Source organism: Malus domestica, chromosome 10, assembly GCF_042453785.1.
Source record: "Malus domestica chromosome 10, GDT2T_hap1".
NCBI lineage: Eukaryota > Viridiplantae > Streptophyta > Magnoliopsida > Rosales > Rosaceae > Malus > Malus domestica.
Genome location: NC_091670.1, coordinates 12,058,435 through 12,072,207, shown reverse-complemented (window position 1 = coordinate 12,072,207; position 13,773 = coordinate 12,058,435). Strand labels below are relative to the sequence as shown.

Below are 13,773 nucleotides of genomic sequence, written 5' to 3'. Positions count from 1 at the left end.
CTGGCCCAATGATTGCTTAAAAACTGGCATAGCCCAAACAAGCCTTCAGGACAACCGTGATAAAGTCATCTCCACGTATGCAACTGTGATAAATTCCCGAAATTCGTCTCAATATTAAAAGATGTCTTGAATTTTGGATGAGCATCCTCTCTGGATTCTTTTTGTGGAAATTTAGAGGATTAATTAATCGTGTTTGTTTATCGTACATTGTGCAAACAGTTTTTGTTAGGTGTTGTTTGTGTTTCATTTTAAATTAAAAATTCAAAAAAATTTTAGTCGCACGATATATAATGAATGAACACGATTGATTGATCATCTGAATCCCCAAAAAGAAGATCCGGATAGGATCCTAATCCTTAAAATTTAGTCATCTTTCTCTATTTATGAAATAAAATTAAAAATTTAAAAGAGTATTTCTAAAAGAGATGTCAAATGCAAAATATTAAATATTAATTTGATAACTTATGTGACAATTTGACATCATGCAAACTTCTTACTCCACCTGATATGTCACAATGTTTCATTTCATTTCATTTTCTTTTGTAATATTTATGAGTGAATTATTTTGAACAAAGTGAGTTATTTATTAAAGAAAGTGGAAACTAACAATTTCAAAAGAAGCAAAATATGTGTGGAGATGTGCAATATTTCTTGGGTCAACAACCCCCATCTTCACTGGTTTTTGTGTTTCAAAATGACGGGTTATTGTGCCCTCCTTAATGTAATACGGGCAATGGAGGGGGCAACGCGATAACTTGGCTATGGTGTCTTCCTTGTAACTCCCTCTGTTGTCCGTAGTTTTCCTTTGCTTTGTTGTTTGCTTGCCTCGTTGAAGGCTCTTCTTGTATTGACTGGCATCTTTGCCCGGGTAATGAATTAACCAGTTTCCAAAAAAAAAAAAAAGGTTGTATTTTGTGGGTCCTGCCATTAATCAAATTAAAATAATTTGGCATCAACCTTTCTTGCTGTCATTTTTTACACATGGATGAATGAGGATCCTCTTTGGATTCTCTTTGTGAGGATTCCGGATTCCTTTAATCGTATTCGTTCATCATATATCATGTGTCAGAAATCATTTAATTTTTTTTTAAAATTGAACACAAATAGTTCCTAACGAAAATTGGATGCATAATATACAATAAACATACGCGATTAAAGAATCTCTGGGATCCTCACAAAGAGGATCTGAAGAGGATCATCATTCCACATGGAGCAAATCCTTCAATCCAAGTTAGCATTTGGCTCATCAGTTAGACTCACTTTTGCTGTTAAAAATATTCGTTTTTGTCCAACTAAGCGTTTGTGACATCTACTCTCGAGATACTCTAAGACGGATTTGGATCCTCTCCTAAGCTTAGGAGGCTGAGCCTTCTGAGCAAAGCACACGGGCCGTTGGATTTTGATTTAACAGCTACAAACAGGGGGGTCTTTTAAAAGTTATAATAATTGTAGCCGTTGAATCAAAATCTAATGGCCCATGTGCTTTGCTCAGGAGGCTCAGCCTCCTAAGCTCAGGAGAGGATCCAAATCCCTCTAAGACAAACAATAAACCATGTTACCTTCCATCATTATCGATTACTAAGAAAATACTCATGTAAGAAGTTATCTCGATATTTTGTCAAATATGATAAGCGCCTCCTTCCAAAGTAAATGGCTCAGCCCCACCTTGTTGTAATGATTTAATTAATTGTTTAACGTCTATGAAAAGACTTAATTGGATTAAAAAAAACTAAAATTTGAGTTCTTGTGATGAAATCTGTAGGATTTAGGCTTAAAATTGAAAATTTTATCAACTCTCTGTTAATTGTTAGCACATGAGACTCACGTGTGTGACTAAAAAGATAATGTTAGCCTCACATGTAAGCTCCACATGCTAACAATTAATGGAGAGTTCCGTTTTAGCCTAATATGTGTGGCTCATGTGCTAATAATTAACAAAGAGTTGACATAATTTTTAATTTTAGGCCTAAATTCTAACATACTTCACCACAATGACTTAAATCCTTTTAAAAAAAAAAAAATCACATAGGCTATCTTCCAACTACTCTATCACCATCAATTAGGCCATATGTAAATAGTTCACCATTGAATAACTTACCACATTCAAAAATTCGAACCCTGTTAGAAATGTTTTAAGTTGACCTCAAGATCAAATTGTTGTTTCTAAAGTATCAACCTTTAGCCATTTCGTACTACTGTTTAGTAATATTCCTCTTCACTTATAAGTAAGAGGTTTTAGAGTCAATTCTCACTGAAGACGAATTTGAACTACATTATTGCTAGTAGGGGTGGGCATGGGCCTGGCTGGGCCCAAAATTGAAGGAACCGGACCGAACCCATTTGTAAATAACATGGGGCGGGGTGGGTTTTGGATTTTTCAAAATGAGATCCGAACCTAACCTGACCCTTTTGAAACGAGCCGGTTCCTACGGGTCCCCACGGGTCATACAGTAGTGAGGTAACCGGAGAAGAACAAAGAGGCTGCTCATGGAGACCGACTGACCCCCGACGACTCGACGGCGCTGCTAGTTGATAACAAGCAGCTCAACTGCTACAACCACCACAACACCACCGACGACTACGTCTGCAACGACATCGCTTCCTCATGCCTCTCCTACCTCACCTTTTGCTCCCTCCCTCATTTCTACAACTCTCCCTCCTCCATCGCCTACCTCCTCAACTCCTTCCCCACCCAGATCGCCTCCGCCAACAACGTGTCCGACGTCGACCCCATGCCTACCGGCACTTCGGTCATCGTCCCTGTCAACTGCTCCTAATTTTCCAACAATACTTACAGTTGGACAACCAAGCCCCTCATGCATAAACACTCGAACGGACGGAGCTGGGAGAATTCGAGATCGAGGTTGAGAGAAGTCAGGATTTGAAGGCCGCTGTGATCGAAGTCAGGATTTAGGACTCTGGAAGTCTGGAGAATTCTACATAACTTAAGAAATAAATGGTGGAGATTTAATCTCCCTATAATGAACGGTGGAAACGGTTCAAGCTGGGGGCCCATTTTCTTTGAAATTTGTACCCGACCCGCGAGTCCAGGACTTGTTTGCCCAACCCTAATTGCTAGCCCATTGTGAGGCTAAGTCCACCCTTATCTCCGTTAATGTAGATAATATCGTTTGTTAAAAAAGAAAAAAAGAAAAAAAATGATTTTTGGATTGTTTAAACATAATTACAATGGGGTTTACCTTTCGAACAACGAAATTCAAAATTATTACAAAATAACAGTAATCATAAATACCCACAAAAGCACTGTCATCAACGCTGATTAAACTTCCATTAAATATATTCCATATGAAGATTTCTTAACTTTTAGAAAACGAGAGATCCCAATACACACAACATAATGCGTATATATGTAGCTTAATGTGTTAAAGTTGTTGGGTTTCCTAGCCTTTGGGGTTAGGTCTCCTAGTTTTTAGGGTATGCTTTAAGTAATGGTTAATAATCCATATTCTTCAGGGACAAGTTTGTTGCACTTTCTATCTTAAATTTAGTCAAATACCACAATTCTGGGTTGTTATTTCCTTCGTTCAGATTCATTGTAAGGCTATTTAAAAGCCATTGTTTCTTTCTAATTCAATAATAAAGGTTCTCCCAAGTATTTGAGTGCATTATCAAACTTTACGAGGTTTATTTATCGTTCTTTCTGGTTCTTGGTATTAGAGCCTCATCATGGGGCCTGATCAAAAGTCTGAAATACAGTTATTAGTTCAGTGTGAAGCAGTAACGACATGGTTGTTGAACATAGTTTTGTGCAGCCTACAACCCTAAAGTTTGATGGACATTACGATCACTGGAGCATGCTCATGAAGAATTTCTTACACTCCAATAAATATTGGAGCTTGGTGGAAACTGGGATCCCTATAGCAACATAAGGGATGGATCTCACTGATGCACAAAATAAGACAATTGACAATTAGAAGTTGAAAGACCTAAAGGCTAAGAACTACCTGTTCCATGCCATTGATCGATCAATTTTGGAGACGATTTTGAAGGACACATCAAAGGATATTTGGGACTCTCTGAAGCAAAAGTATCAAAACACGGCACGGGGTCAACCGTGCCCAGTTGCAAGCTCTTCGCAGAGAGTTTGAAGTGCTTCATATGAAGGTTGGAGAATCAGTGAATGATTATTCTGGAAGAACTCTTACCATAGCTAATAAGGTTTGAGTCATTCCAAAAATAATCATTCACTGATTCTCCAACCTTCATATGAAGTATTTCAAACTCTTTGCAAAGAGCTTGCAACTGGGCAACCTTGACCAGTGCCGTGCCTTGATACTTCTGCTTCAGAGAGTCCCAAATATCCCTTGCAGCGTCCTTCTTCAAGACCGTCTCCAAAATTGATTGATCAATGGCTTGGAACATGTAGTTCTTAGGCTTCATGTCTTTTAACTTTTGATTGTCAATTGTCTTATTTTGTGCATCAGTGAGATCCATCCCTTCTGTTGCTCCAAGGATCCAAGTTTCCACCAAGCTCCAATATTCATTGGAACTTAAGAAATTCTCCATGAGCATGCTCTAGTGATCGTAGTGTCCATCAAACTTTGGGATTGCAGGTTGCATGAAAACTGCTTTAAGCAGCCATGTCGTTGCTACTTCACACTGAACTAGTGACAATATTTAGACTTTTGATCAGGCCTCATGATGGGGCTTTGATACCAAATGTTAGAACTAGAAAGAATTACAAATAAATCTCGTAAAGTTTGATAATGCACCCAGATGCTTGGGAGAACCTTTCTTATTGGATTAGAAAGTAACAATAGCTTTTAAATAGCCTTACAATGAAACTGAACGAAGGAATAACAACCCACGATTAACAACCCTAAAATCGTGGTATTCGACTAAGTTTAAAACAGAAAGTGCAACAAAACCTCAAGAATAGGGATTATTAGGCCATTACTTAAAACAAACCCTAAAAACTAGGAGACCTAACCGTAACAGTTAGAAACCCTAACAACTTTAAAAAGGGTTATGTGGATTGGAGGACCGAATCCATATGCATTCTGCTAACCAATGGCTCAATTGTTATTAAAATTTGTTGTTGATAATAAACTACAAGGGTTTACACTCGGGGAAGTGATTTAATAGGGAAAGTGATTTTCACACACTTTTTAGCTTCTCACGTATTTTTCTTTATTTATGACCGTCGAATTGAATAAATTAAATGATAATCAATGGATATAATTCAACATGGGTGTGTAAGAGGCTAAATAGGGTGTTGAAAATTACTTCCTTTACAATATGCATGTGAGTGAGATTTGTAAATGACTACTTAGAATGAATCATTTACAAATTTCTCTTGCACGCATACAATTGTAAAGCTCATGTAGTGCCTTTTCTAAGTTCTACTATCTGACCTTTTGTCATCTATTTCTTTTCCATCTAAACGCTTAAGTATCTGAAAGTCTCTCACTTCTAACATACCTTAAAAGTGTCACAAACTACGGTCTAATAATACTCATATTTATTTGTAAGAAAAATGTCTCAAGTTCAACTCTCATAAATGACGCGTTTTTATATTTGGAGAAATTTGTTTAATCCAGAAAACCAAGTGAACCAATTGTATAGTTTCGATCTTACAAATTAATAATCATGTGTTTTCTCACAATCTATAATAATGCAGTGATCAATATGTAATCTTCTTCCTATGTTCTGCAGCTTCTGCTCTTTGTAAGATGCATTCTTCGTCAGTTTGGAATATGATGTAACAGTACAAGACTAGCATCCGAAGCAGAGATAAATGATTTTTTGCATCTCGAACACGATCCTCACAGATCACAATCCAAAAATTAACCTCCAAAATCAAAACCATGGAAAATTATGATACGAATTTCTTAGGAAATTTACATGTTTGACCACCTGAAATTCCCCTAACTTGGGATTCATTGAGAGCATCACAAGTGGCAAATTCATAACCCTTCCTTCTAAAGCAATGGCAACCTCACCTTCTTGTCACCTTTTTCTTGACTAATAATTTAACCAAGAGCATCTCCAGTGGAGTCCCTATATAGGGACAACCATCGTAAAATGAGTATAAAATAAATATAAAGACAAAATAAATCTCCAATGATTCGGAAAGTGAGTCTCCAAAGTATAGGGACTCGCCGGATATTTGGTTTATGTATCCACATATAAGGGGCTCTATAGGGACTGAAAATGATGAATCCAATATGACAATTTAAGTGGAAAAGTAGGTGTGGGTCCTAGTCACATGGCCTTGTCTTTTTTTATTTTCTTTTCGACCGTTTAAAATGGAGGGTCTAGATTGATTCTTACTTTTCAAAATTTATTACCATCGAAAGATCAATGGTTCCAATTAAATAACCGTTTCAATTTAGGTTACTCTTTCATGTTGGTTTTCAAATTCTTTTTTTTTCTCTTGTCATAATGCCCCCATTGAAATATTAATATTTTCAATTTGGGTTACTTTTCATCTTGTTCTCTCATCATTCCTATAAATTCCAAATTTTCTAACCAAAACTTACCACAATTTCATCTCCTATACTCAGTTCACTCTTTCTAGTTATGTTTTTGTGAAGAAAAAAATTAGTGTAAGAATTTGAATGTTTTTTGGTTAAAATGTTCACAAAAATATTTTACGAGAACGTAATGTTAACATAAACAAAAAATATGTACTTAGTCAAATTATCACATAAAATTGTAAAAACCTTAAATTTAGGAATTCTACTATAAGGACTTTCCTATTGGAGACAATATTCATTTAGAGACACAAAGATTCCCTTTAAGTCCTTAAATAAGTACTCAAAGCCTCAAAGGTATGGTAGGAGTCCTAAACATTGAAGATGCTCTAAAGTATTTATTTTTTTGAACAAAATAATCCGTAAATAGTTTGCCATTTAGGCCATTTCCAACCGAAGGGTCCAGAGGGCCAGAGGGCCGAAAATAGCCCTAAAACCGTCTCCAACCGAGGGCTAGGCCAGAGGGCTCTGGAATATGGGAGGGCCCCACGGGATCGGAGAGGGCTGGAGGGCTGGCTGCTTTCGGTGGCTGGCTATTTTTTTTTTAATGTTTCCTATTGCTGTCGGTTAAAACCGACAGAATTAAAGAGCTTTTTTTTTTAAATAGTTCTACTATTAGTGTCGGTTATAACCGACACTAATAGTTTGAAATGTTTTTGAATGTAACGGCTAGTAGCCGTTGGATTATTAGGCCTCTTTTTTTTTTTTTTTTTTTTAATGAATTTAAACTTCTTTTTTTCCCTTTTTTTTTCCTTTTCATATGAATCAATTTTTTTTTCATATTTTTTTTCCTATAACTTCTATTTTACAAAATTTGTTTCATATTTTTTTTCAATTCTATTTTTTTCGTATAACTTCCTAGGCCATTTATACAACATTAAATTGTAGTTTTTAAATAATAAATTATGTTTGGCCCTATGGTCATTTGGCCCTCGGTTGGAGACGGTTTTTTGTGACAGGGCTAAAACGAGCCCTTTGGCCCTCTGGCCCTCTGGCCCTCGGTTGGAGACGGAGGTAAATATGGCTTCATTAAAATATTAATATCTTGGGGAATCTTGGAGGGCCAGATGGCTCAAACGAGCCCTCTGGCCAGCCCTCGGTTGGAGATGGCCTTAGAAGCCGACCCAACAGCCCCACCACTTTGCCGCCACTTTTGTCAAAAGGATGAAGAACAAAAAATAGAAAGAAAAAAAAAGACTTTAAATAGAATCTGTCTTAACATTTTATCAAATATAGTTTAAATTTTATCTTATTTAAGAATTAAAATCTAATTTTTTAATATATATATATATATATATATATATATATATATATATATATATATATATCTCTTACAATACGTGATAATACAAATAAAATAATTAGTCCATCTATATCATATGAAAAATGTAACCAATTCTTTTATTTTCTTGGGTTATTGGCCATCTGCCGGAGTTTCGGGTTTAATACCGTTATTTTAGCAACTAATCTAATAAATTTAAACATAGTGCTTGGTGTGTTGATTTATTTAATTTTTTTTTTTGGGAAGAGAGTGTGTGCGAGATGTTTATTTTAAAAATAGGCTGGATACGACCAACTGAATTTTTTTTTTGAGAAAATCCAAACTTGTAGGTAAAGAGTTTGCACAATAGCCTTTCATGGTTTAATGATATTATTCTTCACTTCACTTGGAAGTAAGAGGTATTCGGTTCGAATCTCTGCTTTCAAACATACATGTTGATGTTGGTCATTTTCTTGACACCGTTTATAAATAAGAGTGAATCCGGTCGATCTAACGCCAATAATTGCAATAAAACAATGGAATTCGAGAAAAATCCCAAACCCTATACTAATATTATTCTTATTCTTTCTCATGGAACAAACTTTACTACAAGAGTGCGTAAAAAAGGAGTATAAAAGCATCTTACACTTACAGCTACAGCATTCTCAGACACCTTTTCTCCAATCAGTTTCGTCCATTGAGACGATGCCACCCAAGAAAAAGTCAGGTCAGCTGTCCAAATCCAACACACTTGTTCTTCAATCACCATTAACTACAAAACTTTCCACGAGTCCAAACACCCACCTGAGAATTTGCCAATATACTGTTACAGTGCAAAATGGAGAGAAGAGAAGCAATCCAGATTCCATGAACAAGAGTAAGAAAATGATAACATTTCCGAAACTGCAGAGCAGTTTGATAACCATTTCAGCTTTTAGTTTTAGTTTTTTTAGTTTTCGGTTTTCGCTTAGAGGATATGAGAGGGAGCGATGTTAGGAATGGTGGATGATGTAAATGATTAAGATGAACCCTAGATATGCAAAAAGGGCTGGCCATGGATGAGGTACCTGGATCAGTAGGGACGAGTGCCAGCTTCTCATTGAGATTGGGTCAGGCCATCTTTTCCTCTGCTTCTCTTCTCTTCATGTCTTTGGGTGTGGAGTTCTACAGCTACACTGCTTTCTGGTAACTTTTTTTTTTTTATATATTTTTTTAAAATTTTTTCATAATTTATTTGCCTCATTGTTTTACGGTTTCTCTTTTTTGGACTTTTTATTTAGAATTTGGTTGGAAAATGGTGGAACAAAAAATAATTTCATTATTTGGATGATTGATTTTGTCTCATGCATGTCTCATGAAGCATGAATGTTAATGGAAGTTGCTTATAGTACAGTGAAACCCAATTTTACGATTCAACCTGGAAACTGGAAAATAGATTGATTTGTGATTTACCCAATTTTAAGACCCCTAATTCTTTATCTGATCAATTTTTTCTTGTGCCAGAACATTTTAGCCAACCAGGGAAATGCATCCATTTTTTGTTTTGGGTTACAATGGAAGGCTTTAGACCCCTGACTCTGCAAGTGTTATCAAGTCAGAAATTTTTTATTCATATAAAACTAAGTTGTTTTGGTTGTCAATAGTGGCGGAACCAGAATTCGAATTTTAGGGGGTCCTAATGTTAAAGTACTAGTGTCAACAGATATCGACATATGCTAAAGCAATTTGATGAGTGATATCGAGAGAATTTATCGATTGCCGTTGACGCAACCTGTCGAGATATATACCTAGCATGCATAACATCAAAAAATTGGTACACACAAAAGGGACCTGTACCAAATATTTAGAAGGTCCTTGGAAGTATATTTCCCAAACTCTGCGTGATCCTGGGACCTCCTTAATCCCAATGTAAATCTGCCACTAGTTATCAAATTGGTCAATGAACCAATGAAATGCTAAATAACAATTTTATTAATGGGCAACAAGCCTGAAAGAAAAAAAAAACCAATTAAACGAATACGATGGATTCCTTTTAATCCTGTGTTTTCTGTCAAACTCGAATAATGCAGTGCTCAACATTTAACATTGCTCCCGTGTTTTACATTGCAGCTATTTGGTAACAGTCATGGGTCTGGTCATACCTTGGAGTTTCACTTTGGCATTGGTGGATGGTTACTCTGTGCTCGTGAAGTGCCCTCTTCGTCAGCCTGGAATACTGCTGATCATCGTTGTTGGAGATTGGGTAAGCAGACTAAGCAGTAAGCACCATTCTGATACATGTACACCCTTTGCGGACTGCAGACTCACTCACAACCACCAACTTTTTGTAACTGATTCAACATTTTTCTCAACAGGTATTATCCATTCTCACTCTAGCTGCAGCTTGCTCAACGACTAGCGTTGTGGATATCATGCTCCATGCTAACGGTCCATACTGCCCTCCAAAGTTTTGCAGCCGATATAAAATATCGGCTGCGATGGCCTTCATGTCATGGTTTCTGTCTTTGGCTTCGTCTTTTTTCAATCTTTGGTTACTTCCGTCCTTGTGACTTCTCACATGAATACAGCTTGTCTTCGACTTCTGCAGACATTTGTGAACATCGGACTCAAAACTATTTGAAACCATAGGCTTGTATTTGATAGTGTTCAAATCATACACAAGCAATTGTAAATCATGAATAAAAGTTTCATTCAATGTTTAAACGCTCAACAGCTTGATGACCAATCGTTTTACAGCAAGAGTAAAGCATCATCCATTTCTGGCAACTTAGAAACAAAATAAGCATACATTTACTGGTCTTTCCTACTTGACAAAAGCTGAATACATGCCATACAAATTGAAAACTTTACAACTCAACAGTGCTTTTCTTCATCCGGTATACCCGGGAGACGGCTTGTATTGCTTTGGATAATAAATTACAGATACAGGTAAAGGATTTCAGGTTTAGTTGATATTAACTGAACCAGACTTCACACTCCAAAAATTTAACCCATCTGCCTCAGCTCATTAGCAGAATATAAGAACCTGGTATGACCAATCTACCTCAGCTCATGAGCAGAATATAAGAACCTGGTATGCTGGCTGCACAAAGCGATTATCATGTTCAGTTCATCACCCTTGCAAGCAGCAAGACCTGCCTTGGCTTTCCCCATTATTTTAAGCACTCCAGTATCTATGGAAACCCTTCCTGCTATCTAGACATAACTTCGGGAACTCTTTCTTTGTAAGATTTTGTGAGGATTCACCAAGATCTTGGTCTCGTTTTCAGTGCTTCCCAATATCCCTCTATCAGGCTACACAGCCATCTTAGAATAAGCACATTTTTGGAATAAATGCAGCCATCCTTAGGTTTTTGACAACAGGCAGAGCCTTCCAGCGCAAGCTCTTCAAGAGAGAGTATCAGTGTTGGGAATTCAAGGCAAGACTCAGTCTCTCATGCAATCTTGTTAACTTTATCCATGATTTAGTATTTTGATAATTGAAAACATATACTGTTGGTCCTTCTTCCAAACGCATATTCATTACAAACCTCCCCCTATTGTCCCAGTCGACATCCATCGACCTTGCTGAGTACGCCTTCAGCAGTATGTTCATGTGTTTTCAACTGTGTACCGAAAAATGTTTTGCACTTTTAAAATTGATAAATCATCTAATCCCCATTCCCACACATCTGAGCATCCAACATTTCTATCTTCAACCGTTCTGCTACTTCCTTGTTCCCTTGTTTCATATACGCACTAATGAACGCATGATAGACCTCAGAATTCGGTTTAAACCCTTTTCCCACCATCTCGGCCTGAAGCTTAAGTGCTTCTTCCAACTTCTCATCCTCACACAACCCTCTTATCAGAGTCTCATAACTCTTCTCGGTCGAACAAAAACCAAAATCTACCGTTGCACCTCTCATAACATTCAATGCTTCTAAAACCCTACTCTCATCACAAAGCCCCTGAATCAATGCATCCATTGTTGAACACTCGGGCCTGAAATCTTTCCTAAGCATGTCCTTATATAAGAGCATAGCAGAATCAATGTTTCCTGTTTTACAGTACCCAATAATAAGATGATCATACGTAGCACAAGTACTCTCTACTCCACTCAATCCCATTTCTTTGAAAAACTCTTCAGCCATTTCAATTTCTCCGATTTTGCAAAACCCACCAATCATAGTGTTATAAGCAACAACATCAGGCACCACACTCTTAGCTCTCATTTCTTCCCACAACTCCTCTGCTTCACTCATTCTATCTTCCTCACAATAAGCAGCCATCAAAATACTATAACTATAGCCATTTGGACAGCAATTCAAACCCGCCATTTGATCCCAAATCTCCTTCACCTTCTCCACCACACCATCCTGATAAAAACCCAACATCAATGCATTGAAAGTTTGCACACTCGGGCTGATTCTAGCAACCCTTTTCACCTTTTTATCTAAAACATCACAATCCAATCCAAAAATCTCCCTATAAATCTCATAACCAGCATACGCACCTCGACGCTGCGAAAGAAGCCGAATCAGAGCATTGCAGATGCTCAATCCGGGGCTGATCCCACGAGACAGCAACATTCTCACAATCTGGATTGATGGGTCGATTTTCTTCGACTCCAAGCAAGCTTTGACCAGCAAATCAAACACAAAGGGCGCCGACCCACATTGCCTATAGGTCTTGACAAGACTCTCAAACACTTTCAAAGGCTCAGATTCGTCGGATACCCGAATGGCGGCTCGAATAAGGTCGTAAGCTTGGGACCTGAGCCGGGCTCGGGCGAGGATGTGGATTACGGTGGAGTGAGAGAGGAGGTTGTGGTTGCAGAGGGACTTGCGTTGGGTCCAGAGGAAGAAGGCGAGGACAAGACGGGGATTGTTTTTGATGTGGAGGGCAATCTTGGAAAAGTCGTCCGGGTTGAAGCCGTTGGGGTAGAGAGAGTGAAGGTAGCTCCATCGGGATTTGGAGCGCTGGTGGGTTAGGATGGAAACGACGTCGGAGATTAGGGGGCTGGTTTGTGATGGAGCTTGATCGGACGGTGGAGAAGAGGAGGAGAAACGGGAGACAGAGAGGGGTTTGGGTTTTCTTGCTGAAGAAAGAGTGCGTTTGAGGATTTGAAAAGCCATACAAACTAGGAGACAGAACAGAGCAGAAGATGAGAGGAGGATGAGAGGAGGACGAGGACCAACTCGGGCCAGGAAACACTAATACACAACCCCTAAATCCAACTGAATCAGATGTAAAACAAATTCGAATGACAATAATTTTCTAAATCCAACTGAATCCCCAGGAGTACGTCTTAGTAAATGCGAAATTTCATCAAAATGACGCTATCCAGATTGCTCAACAATGCTCAAATAAAATGACATCAAAAGAAGAATTCTTCACAACCCAGAAATTTAAACGTGAAATTCGACAAAACCGTGAAAAATTTACTAAAACTCCGTTATATTAAATCACAAATTTGAAGAAGAGTTTGGCATGAATAGGTCTAGAAAGTACTTGAGATGATGAGGAATTGTTTGAGACCAACCTCGATGCATGCAGGGCGTTGCCGAAGTCGTCGGATTCAGGGTGGAAACTGAAACCTAAACCAAGGTTCAAGGTTCTAGGTTCTAGGTTCTAGGGAAAGGAAATTAAATTGGAACGATGTCGAGCGTGATCAGGAAGGATGGAGTGAGGGAGGAACTGGAACAAATCAATTTTAATGCGTGCTGGACGGATAATCCCTCACGGGTCCGATCCGCTATTGATGACCACTTTATCAAACAATTCACTTCCCAATGACCGCGGAATTGGGGTTCTGTAGTGGATGATATTGTATGCTCGGTGGATGAGGAAATGAATGCCAATCTCTGAGCTTGAAATCTGGGAGGCGGTCTTCCAAATGGGTGGGCTTAAAGCCCCGGGCCCGGATGGGTTCCAAAGGTATTTTTTCATTCGCATGGGAGACTATTTACAAAGAGGTTTTGGGGCAGGCTGCTGATTTCTTCTCGGGGGTTGCAAGCCCAAAAAAGCTTAATT

At 38.1% G+C, this 13,773-nt stretch overlaps 1 protein-coding gene and 1 long non-coding RNA gene across 2 annotated transcripts; one reads left to right on the top strand and one right to left on the bottom strand.

Moving 5' to 3' along the window:
- Positions 1–8,419: 8,419 nt before the first annotated feature.
- LOC103449798 (CASP-like protein 5C1) lies at positions 8,420–10,468 on the top strand. Its single transcript, XM_008389115.4, has 3 exons — positions 8,420–8,943; positions 9,868–10,000; positions 10,113–10,468. Exons 1-3 carry the CDS (start codon positions 8,795–8,797, stop codon positions 10,305–10,307), a joined length of 477 nt encoding a protein of 158 aa, XP_008387337.1. The 5' UTR covers positions 8,420–8,794; the 3' UTR covers positions 10,308–10,468.
- On the bottom strand, positions 10,155–13,485 carry LOC114827560 (uncharacterized). The gene is made up of 2 exons (XR_003776662.2): positions 13,283–13,485; positions 10,155–10,339 (listed from the first exon to the last, which is right to left on the bottom strand). It is a non-coding gene; the product is annotated as an uncharacterized lncRNA (long non-coding RNA).
- Between the last annotated feature and the right edge of the window lie 288 nt (positions 13,486–13,773).